General features: G+C 41.7%; 1 protein-coding gene across 1 annotated transcript; it reads right to left on the reverse strand.

The window, feature by feature from the left end:
* Window positions 1–1,235: 1,235 nt before the first annotated feature.
* Window positions 1,236–8,878, reverse strand: LOC120914443 (3-galactosyl-N-acetylglucosaminide 4-alpha-L-fucosyltransferase FUT3-like). The gene is made up of 2 exons (XM_040325136.1): window positions 8,701–8,878; window positions 1,236–2,804 (listed from the first exon to the last, which is right to left on the reverse strand). Exons 1-2 carry the CDS (start codon window positions 8,826–8,828, stop codon window positions 1,691–1,693), a joined length of 1,242 nt encoding a protein of 413 aa, XP_040181070.1. The 5' UTR covers window positions 8,829–8,878; the 3' UTR covers window positions 1,236–1,690.
* Between the last annotated feature and the right edge of the window lie 4,920 nt (window positions 8,879–13,798).

Here is a 13,798-nt window from a genome sequence, read left to right on the forward strand (position 1 = left end):
CCTCCTCTTTGTCCACTGACACTTCTGCCAGCTTTCAAACAGAAAGACCATATGGAGCTATGGTCAAGAAAGCTAGAGGATGTATCTGCAGGAGCCTGGGATTGCACCCACGACCCGTTCATTTTTATTTTTTTTTGCAAAAATATGGTCATTTATTAATTTTCCCCAAAGTTGAATTTATACTTTAAAAATATTAATTTGATTTCCTGTACTTTATGACACCCACCACCTAGACAGGAATTTTAGATATTCCTTTAACTGGAAAAACAAAAGCAATCAAACGTTCTAGACTCTTCCTGACACCTATGGTTTAATAGTTTTCTGTGTACCTATTGGCAATATTTATCACCACTTCCTTGTCTATGTGATAGACAAGAAATTATAGGAGATCTTTACAATGGGGACAGAGGCAAGAACACCAAACGTGATATATCTGGGTAACTACCAGATTTCATTAAATGATCATTTATAACAGTGGAGGACATGAAAGGTGCAGTTGTTACTTATAGAAAAACCTTAGTGTTTGCTATAATGCAACAGCTTAATTTTCCAGGTCAGGCTAAGTTCCACAGGAACAAAGGTAACAAACTTAAATAGACTCTGTCATCTGGGAACTAAGGGCCAGATTCAGGTACAATTGCGGCCGTGTAACGTAACCTGTTTACGTTACACCGCCGCAAGTTTTCAGTGTTAGTGCCCGATCCACAAAGCACTTACCTGTAAACTTGCGGCGGTGTATCGTAAACACGTCCGGCGCAAGCCCGCCCAATTCAAATGGGGCGTGTACCATTTAAATTAGGCGCGCTCCCGCGCCGGACGTTCTGCGCATTCTCCGTTCGCAATTTTCCCGACGTGCTTTGCGTGAAATTACGGCGGCGCAACGTGTTTGTGAATCGCGACGTGCGTAACGTACTTACGCCGAAAAAAAAAAATTCAAAAGCGACGCGGGAACGACGGGCATACTTTAACATGGTGGAGTAATTCTACACCATGTTAATAGCACCCCTAACTTTGCGACGGGAAACTAAGACTTGCGCCGACGTAACGACGGGAAAAACCTTCGTGGATCGCCGTAACTGCTAATTTGCATACCCGACGCTGGAATACGACGCAAACTCCACCAAGCGGCGGCCGAGGTATTGCATCCTAAGATCCGACGGTGTAAGACAATTACACCTGTCGGATCTAAGGGCTATCTATGCGTAACTGATTCTATGAATCAGTCGCATAGATACTCTGAGAGATACAACGGCGTTTCAGAGAAACGCCCTCGTATCTCTTCTGTGAATCTGGCCCTAAAAATCTGCAGAAGTTGTAAAACACAGGCACCTAGGGTGCCTACAAATACCCTTCAGCAGTCTCCCAGACCCTTTTATGATGGCTGAATGCCAAGAAGTTCTGACAAGCAAAGCTTCACTGTTTTTTTTAAGTGGTGAATCTTGTCCAAGCTTTCCTTCCTCTCACACAATCCTATTGACCAGCATAGTGGCCATGATAGTGGTGTACCAATAGAAATGTGGGTGGCAAGACTTAGTAGCAAGCTCTGACAATACCCAGCTGTATTGGAACTTTGCCTGTCCAAATGGTCAACCATTTGGTTGGGCCTGCATTTTGTACATGCAGTCGTTTTGGAGGTTTTCCCCCATGACAGAGTCTGTTTAAATACCTTATATATCTTACATTTCTCTGGTTATTTTTCATACACATTAGTGCCCTCTAAGAACCACTTTTCCAAACTAGGAATGATTTGGTAATCCGGAGCTTGCCTTAATGCCCTACATGCTTTGCAATAGTGATTGTCCCACCCAGTTTCCCTTCTTACTCGATACAATGACCTCCAGTTGAAATAATTTTTGTATCTTTCATCATCATTGTCCAACTGAAAAAGGTAATCTGCTAAATCCTTTGCACTTGGAAAATCATCAACATGAATAAAAGCTTCCCCAGGAAGGAACCTCTCGTAGTTTTTCCTAGTTGTCCCTAACACGACAGGTACAGCCCAGGAGTCAAAAGCATTTGACCACAGCTTCTCAGTTATATAATCCTTGTAAATGGAATTTTCAAAGGCCAGGTAAAACTTATACTGAGAGATGGTTGTATAAAAATCATCCCAAGATAACTCCATATGGTTCTTTCCATAAACGTCAATTGGAATGTACTTTTTCAGCTCCTCATAATACTCATTACGCCGTACGCCTGGATACCATTTACTGACCACCCAAGCGACCAATTTAGATTTTGCTGGGATAGTAAAACTTTGAGGCTCTCTCAAAGCCTCAATACGGCCATAAGGTCTATAGACATCAGAGTCCTGGCGGAATGTCATGGTCATATTGAACATATTGTTTAAGAAGTGGAGATTTTTAATGATCAAAGGGGGTTCCATGTTAAACCAAACCCAACGCTGGTGATGAGGCCTTGGATCCCAAGGCAAATTTTTTTCATACATGATATCTACATGGTGCATGACCACAGCATCAGCCATGTTGTAGAGGCTTCGGTCCGCGGTTAATTTGCAGCCAGAGATGCCATAAACACTTAAACAAGTATTTAATGGAAAAGGTTCCCCAAATGGCCAAACCCAAACAAGTACAAGGAGATCTTTCTCTTTATTGTGGACTGAGATTGGGGAGTCATTTGGAAGTCTGTCTGCTGTTGTGAGCATAATGTCTTTTTGTTTACATTCAAAGACCATGGAGAATCCTGCTCTTTGCCATGACCAGGTAAAGAAGATCACAAAGAAAATAACTGGGACTATGATGATCAAGTTCTGATTACAAAATGGTTTCATTGCTGAGTTTATTCTGAAAAGAAATAAGCAAAGGAGACATTAGATTCAGTAGTGCTGTTTCTGAAAAGCATAATACTACTATATTTACTTTTTTTGGAAATGTATTTATATATAAAATTGTTAAATATTACATTTGTAATTATATTGTAGCACTTATTTGTCTGTTAAAACATAAATCATGTGGGCCATTTAGCATATATTGTTAGGTGGCCACTAGAGTGTGATCTGAGTAATATGTGTAAGAAAATCAGATAGTCTATTGTCTTTATGACTGTGTGCATTACTGAAGTTGGAAAGGCTATGCTATAACAGCAATTCTACCTACAACATAACTGCTGTGCCTTCCTAATTTTTTCAATTATATAACCATTTTTTCTTATAATTATTTCCTATGGAAACCCTAATGCCCTGTACACACAATCAGTTCGTCTGATGAAAACGGTCCGATGGACCGTTTTCATCGGACGAACCGATCGTGTGTGGGCCCCATCATTTTTTTTCCCATCTGTGAAAAAAAATAGAACCTGTTTTAAAATTTTCTGATGGTTAAAAAACCGTCTGTGGGGAAATCCATCGGTCAAAAATACACGCATGCTCAGAATCAAGTCGACGCATGCTCAGAAACATTGAAAATGGAAAAAATTATTGCGCTCGTTCTAAATGTAGAAAATTAAATAAAAAAGCTGCGATCAAAAAGTGTTATACCACACCAGACAAATACAAAAACAGGAAGCAGATCGCGCTAATATATACGACCAGCTGTCTGCAGAGTAGTATGTCAAATTTGAGTGACACCATATACAGTGAGCTGTGACATAAATGACTATATTAAGTGAAAAATATATAAATATATGAATAAAATGTCCTTAGTGAAAAAAATTACTCTATGAAGAAAAAATAAAAATAAAAAATAAATAAGTGAAAAGTATTGATAGATGAATCTTGTAATGAGCCAAAAGTCCACCATACAGAAGTTTCAAATGAAGATGTCCCCCGTGCAGAGAATGTAAAACATCCCAGGAAAGGTGATGAGAAAGCACTTCCACCAAAGACAAACACTGCCTCTTACCGAATATTATTGGTCTCTGTTTAAGGAGACCAAATACAGCATGTAAGGGTGTAATTCAAGTAGATATTCCCACCGGTTTATCCAACTCAAAGCTGTCAGAATCGGTCAGTCATCTCAGCCAAACAGGATATATGTAAATAGAAGAGGGACTCACAATAGTGTAAAATCCTCGCGATTTAATAGGTAAAAATAGGTATGCACTTACATCAAATCAGATCAGACAAGGCATCCAACAAGTAAACAAGCCGGCCAGCTATAAAAACGAACGCCCGTATCTTCCGGGTTACAACCATCCCGTGACCACGTCCCCTAGTGACGAAACGTAGGGAGGAGACGTTCTGACGTCACCGCGCATATCGTTGTAACCCTAAAGCGCCCCTGCCCATTGAAATCAATGGGAAGCACCGCCGGCAAAGTGCAGCGGCGCTTTGCGGGCGGTTTTTAACCCTTTTTCAGCCACTAGCAGTGGGTTAAAAGTGCCCCGCTAGCGGCTGAAAAGCGCTGCAAAAAACGATGGTAAATCGCTGGTAAAAATAGCAGTGCTTTACCACCGACGCGCCCGGGCACTTTCAGTGTGAAAGCACTCTTAAGTAAATACCGTATTTATCGGCGTATAACACGCGCCAGCGTATAACACGCACCCCAAGTTGAGGAGGGAAGTTTAAGGAAAAAAACTTAGATTTAAATGCCTATCAATGCAGCCTTATCACTGTCCATCTGCAGCCTTGTCCATCATTGCAGAATGATCAGTGTCCGTCTTCAGCCTTGCCCATTGTAAGGGGTTAATTTACTTAAACTGGAGAGTGCAAAATCTGGTGCAGCTCTGCATAGAAACCAATCAGCTTCCAGGTTTTTTTTGTCAAAGCGTTATTAAACAAGCTGAAGTTAGAAGCTGATTGACTATCATGTACAGCTGCAACAGATTGCGCACTCTTCCGTTTTTAGTAAATCAACCCCAAAAGTGTGTTAAAAGAAAAAAATTATCGTAAAAAAATATATATATATAAAAATCTAAAAAACTTAAATAAATATAAACTTTTATATGATGATACTGCACTGATAACAGTATGTAACAAAATATATATATTTAATAATAAACACTGATTTGGGTTATTTTCACTAAAGGAATGTAGTAGAATAAAGTTTGGCCTGAATTTATGAAGAAAGATTATTTGCAAACTTTTATAACAGAAACAAAGAAAAACACTGGTCTTTTTTCTGCTTTTTTACCCAAAAAATTTTAGGGCCAGATCCTCAAAAGGGATACGCCGGCGTATCTACTGATACGCCGTCGTATCCCTGTTTCTATCTTTGAAAATGATCCACAGAATCAGTTTCACATAGATAGGCAGAAGATCCGACATGTGCAAGGGACTTACACTGCCGGATCTTAGGATGCAGTACCGCATCCGCCGCTGGGGGCATTTCGAGTCGAAATGCCGCTTCGCGTATGCAAATGAGCACTTACGGAGATCCACGAAGCGGTTTAGCTTTGTGAAATCTCCGTAAATACTTACGTTGCAATCGTAAAATTAGGGCTGCTTTTACAAAGTGTAAACTGTTTACACCTTGTAGAAATAGACCCTTCTTTGCAGCGACGCTGATTTTTTTTTTTTTGTAATTTATTTTTTTTGTAATTTTTTTTTCCCGCCGTATCTTTTTTTTTTCCCGACGCAACTTTTTTTACCCGTCGCTATTCACAAAACACGGCGTAACGTAATTTCGCGCTATGCCCGTCGGGAAAATGACGTCACAAGCATGCGCAGTACGTCCGGCGCGGGAGCGCGCCTAATTTAAATGGGACTCGCCCCATTTGAATTGGGAACGCCTTGCGCCGGCCGGATTTAAGTTACACAGCCCAAAATTTCTAGGTAAGTGCTTTGTGGATCGGGCACTCAGGTAGAAATTTTGCGGCAGTGTAACTTAAATCAGAATAGTTAAGTTACGGCGCCTCTTTGTGGATCTGGCCCTTAAAACCTAGTGGTGATTAAATGCCACAAAAAGAATGATCTGTTTGTGTGAGAAAAATTATAAAAAATTCATATGGGTACAGTGTTGCATGACCACGCTAATGGCATTCAAATTACCACAGCGCTGAAAGCTGAAAATTGGCCTGGGCAGGAAGAGGGTGAAAGTGCCCTGTATTTAAGTGGTTTAAAGGTAAGCAGCAATTTAAAATATTTTTTTATATTATGAGATGTAACAAATGTAGAATAGGGGTTTTCTCAAATTGGCTACAAATTGGCTACAAAAGTGGAACTATACCTAAAAAAAAAGGTAATTGAATATTTGTTTTAAAGCATATTTACAGCTTGTTAAAAAGATGTACATACTTGAATGTTCATAGTCTGGCCATAGGCTGACTTAAAGAGGAACTGCAGTCTGTTCACATAATTTGTAATAAAAACATCTTTACTATTCTGAAGCTTCTCTCCAATCACTTTGCATATTTTTTTATATATGCTGTGATTCTGTACCTATCAAATATGCTGCAGAAATCTCCCTCCACTCAGTCTGGCTGTAGTCATTTTAAATGTGGGCAGGTGAAGCTGCTGCCTGTTCACTTCTGCTCTGTCACGACCTGTTGTCGCAAGGACCAGTATTCCATCCTTCCTTACAGAAGCTAAATTTGACGGTCTGGCTGCTGAGACCTACATCTTGAAAAAACGAGGAGTCTCGGGTCGAGCCCTTTCTACACTCATTAGTGCCAGAAAGCCAGCCTCTAGGCTAATAGAGTATACTATATTACTATAGAGTCTGGAAAGCGAATAGAATCCCTTAAAATATGACATAAGTAGAAAAAGTGGCGTTACGCTTTAACGTTTTTTGTAGCCAGGTTTTCTTCCTTAAAGAGGGAGTAAAGCATCCTTAAAAAAAAACACCCTACAAGACAAATGCATAATGAGCTAGTATGCATAGCATAGCTCATTATGAAGTACTTACCTGAGATCGAAGCCCCTGCAGCCGTCCTTGTTTGCCTCCTCTGTCGCCGTTATCTCTCCCGGAGTGACTTCCAGGTATCGCGGCTCCGGCGCTGTGACTGGCCGGAGCCGCGATGACGTCACTCCCGCGCATGCGCGCCGATGCCGCCACTAATGGCATGATCGCCGTTAGAAATGGCACACTCAGTGCACCTGTGCGCCGTTGTCTACAGCGTATGCGCCGTAAACATCGGTACATGTCTTTTTTCAAATATTTGTTGCACCTACAGGTAAGCCTTAATCTAGGTTTAACTGTAGGTAAAAGTGGTCTGTAAGGGTTAACAACCACTTTAATAAGTAAACTGATAAATTGTCAAACAGAGAAATTAAATTATGCTAAAAAAAAAAATAAGTCTACAGATAATCTAAAACGTTAAAAACATAAACACATTTTATAAATCAGAGAAATCCTATGAGAAAATGTCACTGTAACAACCTACTAATAAAAGTAGATAAGTACAAGGCGAAGCTTATGTCATCATCATTTTTTGACAGGTGTAAGGTTGAAAAAGAAAACAGAATGAAACAGAAAATATGATATAATACAATTATAATAGTGTGTGTGTGTGTGTGTTTGTGTGTGTATATATATATATATATGTGTGTGTGTGTGTATTAATACATTTATAAAATGTAAGAATAAATCCCTGTAATACTTCCACCATAAAGGATAGCAAATGGGGCAAAGCTTATGTTGTGGAAATTTTACAAATAGGTGCAAGGGTGAAAATTAAAATAGAATGAAATATATCATAATATACTATATTAATAACTATATTAATAGTATAATTCAATAATAAATGGGTACCGGTGTAATTTCCATCATAAAGTAAATTTGTAAAGGAAAGTAGCTGTATTCGTGTGCTTGTGGAAAAAAGTTCATAATACTTGCTAATTTGCATCTTTTGTTATTTTAAAATACAAATAAAAAGAAAAGTAAAAAAAAAAAAAAAAAAATCCTAGTAAATATAATAAAACTGCAACCCTGGGAGATTTTTTTTTTTTTTCAAATGTAGGGCTGTGGGATAAAGTGAGGTTTGCTATAAATGTTGAATCACGCAGAAAAAAATTCAAGACCAGAAGCCTCTACTGCAACACATGTAGGGGCAGATCCACAAAGAAAGTACGCCGGCGTATCAATTGATACGCCGGCGTACTTTCAAAATTCCCACGTCGTATCTTTGTTTTGAATCCTCAAAACAAGGTACGACGGCATCTGGGTTAGATCCGACAGGCGTACGTCTCCGGCGTCCGCTGGGTGTCGTTTCCGTCGTATTCCGCGTCGAGTATGCAAATTAGCTATTTCCGACGATCCACGAGCGTACGAGCGGCCGTCGCAATCTTTTACGTCGTTTCCGTTTGGCTTCTTCCGGCGTATAGTTAAAGCTGCTATCTGGTGGCGTACTCAATGTTAAGTATGGCCATCGTTCCCGCGTCGAATTTTAGATTTTTTATTTTGTTTGCGTAAGTCGTCCGTGAATGGGGCTGGACGCCATTTACGTTCACGTCAAAACCAATGACGTCCTTGCGACGTCATTTGGAGCAATGCACCCTGGGAGTTTTGACGGGGCATGCGCAGTTCGTTCGGCATGGGGACGCGCTTCATTTAAATGAAATATGCCCCCTACTCGCCGCATTTGAATTCCGCGCCCTTACGCCGCGAGAGATACACTACGCCGCCGTAACTTACGACGCAAATTCTTTCAGGATTCAAACCAAAGCCAGGTAAGTTACGGCGGCGTAGCGTATCTCAGATACGCTGCGCGGGTGCAGATCTTTGTGGATCTGCCCCCGGGAATGTTTGAGCAAACGTCATGTTACCTGATGTGACTAGACTTTAGAATATGATATTTACTTACTTCTTTTGGAAGAACCTTCTCATGACGATGGTAGAAGAAGAAGACATGCAACGACCATCAAAAAGCTTTGTGTAGGGAGCATCCTCTAAACTTGATTCTGTGCCGTACCTTTTCCCTGTCAACTTCATTATATACAAATGTCCTTCTACAGTTTAGACTTTGATGACTTGCGTATGACTTGGGAGACGCTTCTGTTTATGTAGTATTGGCATCGTAAAGCATTAATATCCCTGTCATCAAAGACTTCAGAGTGACACAAACATTCATCAGGAATCCACAGCCAAACAAAGCCACAAGCTTCCCTCCCATGCCTAAGGTCAATTAATGGTATATAATATAGCTCTTTATGTGTTCTGAAGATTTAAGTGTTTTTTTTTTCCTTTTTCTAAAAGGACTATATGAAATTCCACCTGAAAAAAATCCCCCCCCCCCCAAAAAAAAAAAAAACCTGCAAGACAAAGGCGTAATGAGCTAGTATGCATTGCATACTAGCTCATTATGAAATACCTTAAAACAAAGCTGTTACAGCCGCCCACGCACACTGCTGCCACAGCCGTCATCTTTCCTGGAGCTTCTTTCAGGTTCGCGGGCTTTGACGTTGTGATTGGCCAGAGCCGCAATGACGACACGGGCACGACATGACATGGGTAAACGTGGGCCGTCCCTCCAGAGCGCATGCGCCAGTGATGTCACTGGCTGCATGCACTGGAAATATCTGTATAGGTTTAGGAGATATTTTCAATACCTATAGGTAAGCCTTATTATAGGTAAAAGTTTGCAGAGGAAGTTTACTTCCTCTATGACCACTTCAGCCCTAGAAGAATTGGCTGCCCAATGACCGGCCAGTTTTTGCGATTCATAGCTTTCGTGCGACGTGGCTCCCAAACAAAATTGACGTCCTTTTTTTCCCACAAATAGAGCTTTCTCTTGGTGGTATCTGATCACCTCTGCGGTTTATATTTTTTGCGCTATAAACAAAGAAAGAGCAGCCATTTTGAAAAAAAAACAATGGCCCAGATTCACAAAGAGTTACGCTGGCGTATCAGTAGATACGCCGACGTAACTCCGAATCTAAGCCCGTCGTATGTTTAAATGTATTCTCAAACTGAGATACACTTAAACATGCCTAAGATAGAAGAAACATGTCGGCGTAGAATATGCAAATGAGTCGTTACGCCGATTCACGAACGTACACTTGCCCGTCGCAGTAAATGTACGCCGTTTCCGTAAGAGATACGCGGCGTAAAGATAAACATGCCCCCTAGGTGGCATATCCAATGTTAAGTATGGCCGTCGTTCCCGCGTCGCAATTTGAAAATTTTACGTTGTTTGCGTAACTCGTCCGTGAATGGGGCTGGACGCCATTTACGTTCACGTCGAAACCAATGACGTCCTTGCGACGTCAATTAGCGCAATGCACGTCGGGAAATTTTAGGGACGGCGCATGCGCATTAGGTTCGGCGCGGGAACACGCCTAATTTAAATGCTATACGGGGCCTACCCGCTTAATTTGAATTAGGCAGGCTTGCACCGGGGGATTTACGCTACGCCGCCGCAACTTTACAGGCAAGTGCTTTGTGAATCAAGCACTTGCCCGTAAAACTTGCGGCGGCATAACATAAATGAGATACGTTACGCCGCTGCAGAGATGCGGCGATCTACGAGAATCTGCCCCAATTTTTTTTTACTTTTTGCTATAATAAATATTCCCCAAAATATATAAAAAAAATACATTTTTTTTCCTCAGTTTAGGCCAATATGTATTCTTCTACATATTTTTGGTAAAAAAAATGCAATAAGAGTATATTGATTGGTTTGCGCAAAAGTTTTAGCGTCTACAAAATAGAGCACAGTGATTGGTCATCTGTTTTATATATGGATTTTTTGATCTCATAATTTGCAATTATTGCTTTTTTTTTTTTATTTCTTTATATGTTTTCATTTTATTTAGTGCACTATTATTTACATACATTTTGAGGTTGGGTTAATAGGGCAGTGCTTTACTATTACTTTAATGATAACTTTTGAAACCCACTATTTTTTATATTTATGACCCTGACACTGAGCCGTACATTTACAGCACCCAATATGTGCTGCGGTGATGTGACCCCATGTTCATGTGTGGGAGTGACGTCATCGCAGCACGTGTTCAAACCACACATTTGAGGTATCGCCACGATCGTTAGAGCGAGAGCAATAATTCTAGCACTTCACCTCCTCTGCAAGTTAAAACTGTTAACCTGTAGTAAGCGATGCCTCTGGAGATTTTTAACTACCGTAGTTTGTCGCTATTCCATGAGTGTGTGTGATTTTAAAGCGTAACATGTTAGGTATCTATGTACTCGGCGTAACATCATCTTTCACATTATACAAAAAACAAACTTTACTGTTTTGTTTGTTTTTTTTATTCATGAAAGTGTGTTTCTTCCAAAAATAATGGTTAATGGTTAGTGGTTAATGGTTAACCACTTAAGGACCGCCTCCTGTAAATATACGTCAGCAGAATGGCACGGCTGGGCAGATATATACGTACCAGTACGTCCTGTACTGTACATCTACCCAGCCATGGGTCATGGGCGCGCCCGCGACCCGGTCCGAAGCTCCGGGACCGCGGGACCCGCGGACCCGATCGCCGCTGGGGTCCCGCGATCGGTCCCCGGAGGTGAAAAAAGGGGAGAGCCGCGTGCTTCACTGTGGCGGCTGCATCGATCGTGTCATGCACTTTATAGGGGGACACAATCGATGATGTCACTCCTACAGCCACACCCCCCTACAGTTGTAAACACACACTAGGTGAAACATAACTCCTTCAGCGCCCCCTGTGGTTAACTCCCAAACTGCAACTGTCATTTCCACAATAAACAATGCAATTTAAATGCATTTTTTGCTGTGAAAATGACAATGGTCCCAAAATGTGTCAAAATTGTCCGAAGTGTCCGCCATAATGTCGCAGTCACGAAAAAAAACGCTGATCGCCGCCATTACATGTACATGTGTGGGAGTGACGTCATCGCAGCACGTGTTCAAACCACACATTTGAGGTATCGCCACGATCGTTAGAGCGAGAGCAATAATTCTAGCACTAGACCTCCTCTGCAATTTTAAACTGTCAACCTGTAGAAAGCGATGCCTATGGAGATTTTTAACTACCGTAGTTTGTCGCCATTCCATGAGTGTGAGATTTTAAAGCGTGACATGTTAGTTATCTATGTACTCGGCGTAACATCATCTTTCACATTATACAAAAAACAAACTTTACTGTTTTGTTTTGTTTTTTTTATTCATGAAAGTGTACTACCGTAACTACTGTACATCTACCCAGCCGTAGTCTGCGGGTCCCGTGGTCCCGGAGCTTCGGACCGGGTCGCGGGCGCGCGCCCGCGACCCGGTCCGAAGCTCCGGGACCACGGGACCCGCAGACCCGATTGCCGCTGGGGTCCCACGATCGGTCCCCGGAGCTGAAGAACGGGGAGAGGCGTATGTAAACACGGCTTCCCCGTGCTTCACTGTGGCGGCTGCATCGATCGTGTCATCCCCTTTATAGGGAGACACAATCGATGACGTCACTCCTACAGCCACACATAACCCCATCAGCGCCCCCTGTGGTTAACTCCCAAACTGCAACTGTTATTTTCACAATAAACAATGCATTTTAAATGCATTTTTTGCTGTGAAAATGACAATGGTCCCAAAAATGTGTCAAAATTGTCCGAAGAGTCCGCCATAATGTCGCAGCTACGAAAAAAAACGCTGATCGCCGCCATTAGTAGTAAAAAGAAAAAAGGAATAAAAATGCAATAAAACTATCCCCTATTTTGCAAACGCTATAAATTTTGCGCAAAGCAAGCGATAAACGCTTATTGCGATTTTTTTTTTACCAAAAATATGTAGAAGAATACGTATCGGCCTAAACTGAGGAAAAAAACAATTTTTTTATATATTTTTGGGGGATATTTATTATAGCAAAAAGTAAAAAATATGGCATTTTTTTCAAAATTGTCGCTATATTTTTGTTTATAGCGCAAAAAATAAAAAACGCAGAGGTGATCAAATACCACCAAAGGAAAGCTCTCTTTGTGGAAAAAAAAGGACGCCAATTTGGTTTGGGAGCCACGTCGCACGACCGCGCAATTGTCAGTAAAAAGTGACGCATTACTGAATCGCAAAAAGGGGCCTGGTCCTTTACCTGCATTTTGGTCCGGGGCTTAAGTGGTTAAAAGGTTGCTATGCAAATACAGTGTGACATAAAATATTGCAAAGACTGCCATTTTATTCTTTAGGGTCTCTGCTAAAAAATATATATAATGTTTGGAGGTTCTAAGTAATTTTCTAGAAAAAAATATGAATTTTTACTTTTAAAGAGGGGGTTCACCCTATAAAAAAATGTTTTCTAGCATTAAATTAAAGGAGTTCTCTGACCTAAAACTTTTAACCCCCGCTGTGCCCGGGCTGTAAAAATATACAAAATAAACTTTCACTTACCTGCCTACGATCCCCCGTTGTTCCGATATCGCCGTCCCGTTCTCCGGTCCCGGGCCCCTTCCGCTTCCTGTGTGTCGGTGACTCATAGTGCGCTCAGCCTATCAGCGGCCGCAGCAATGTCCCGTCGCGGCCGCTGATAGGCTGAGCGCACTATGAGTCACCGACACACAGGAAGCGGAAGAGACCGGGACCGGAGAACGGGACGGCGATATCGGAACAACGGGGGATCGTAGGCAGGTAAGTGAAAGTTTATTTTGTATATTTTTACAGCCCGGGCACAGCGGGGTTAAAAGTTTTAGGTCAGAGAACTCCTTTAAGCATAGTAGCGTGAGCTACAGTATGCCTTTATTTATTTTTTTTGCCCCGTACTCACTGTGTAATCCTATAGTGAAGATTCCGACTCCCCGCGGGGAATGGGCGTTCCTATCCAGAGGGAAGATGATTGACGGCTCGCTCTGGCGCGTCACGCTTCTCCGAAAATAGCCGAAATAGGACTTGGCTCTTCACGGCGCATAGTCTGTGCGCAGGCGCCATATAGCGCCGTGAAGAGCCGAGACCTACTCCGGCTATCTTCGGGGAGCGTGACGTGCCATAGCCGGTGATCTGACGTGCTGGT

This window comes from Rana temporaria, chromosome 9, assembly GCF_905171775.1.
Source record: "Rana temporaria chromosome 9, aRanTem1.1, whole genome shotgun sequence".
In the NCBI taxonomy this organism is placed as follows: domain Eukaryota; kingdom Metazoa; phylum Chordata; class Amphibia; order Anura; family Ranidae; genus Rana; species Rana temporaria.

What these genes read in the sequence shown, in the direction of transcription:
- LOC120914443 (XM_040325136.1), bottom strand. Translation starts at nt 8,828, where the DNA reads ATGAAGTTGACAGGGAAAAGGTACGGCACAGAATCAAGTTTAGAGGAT. An exon ending in AGAAGGTTCTTCCAAAAGAA is followed by an intron (nt 2,805 to 8,700) that starts GTAAGTAAATAT and finishes ATTTCTTTTCAG; the next exon opens with AATAAACTCAGCAATGAAAC.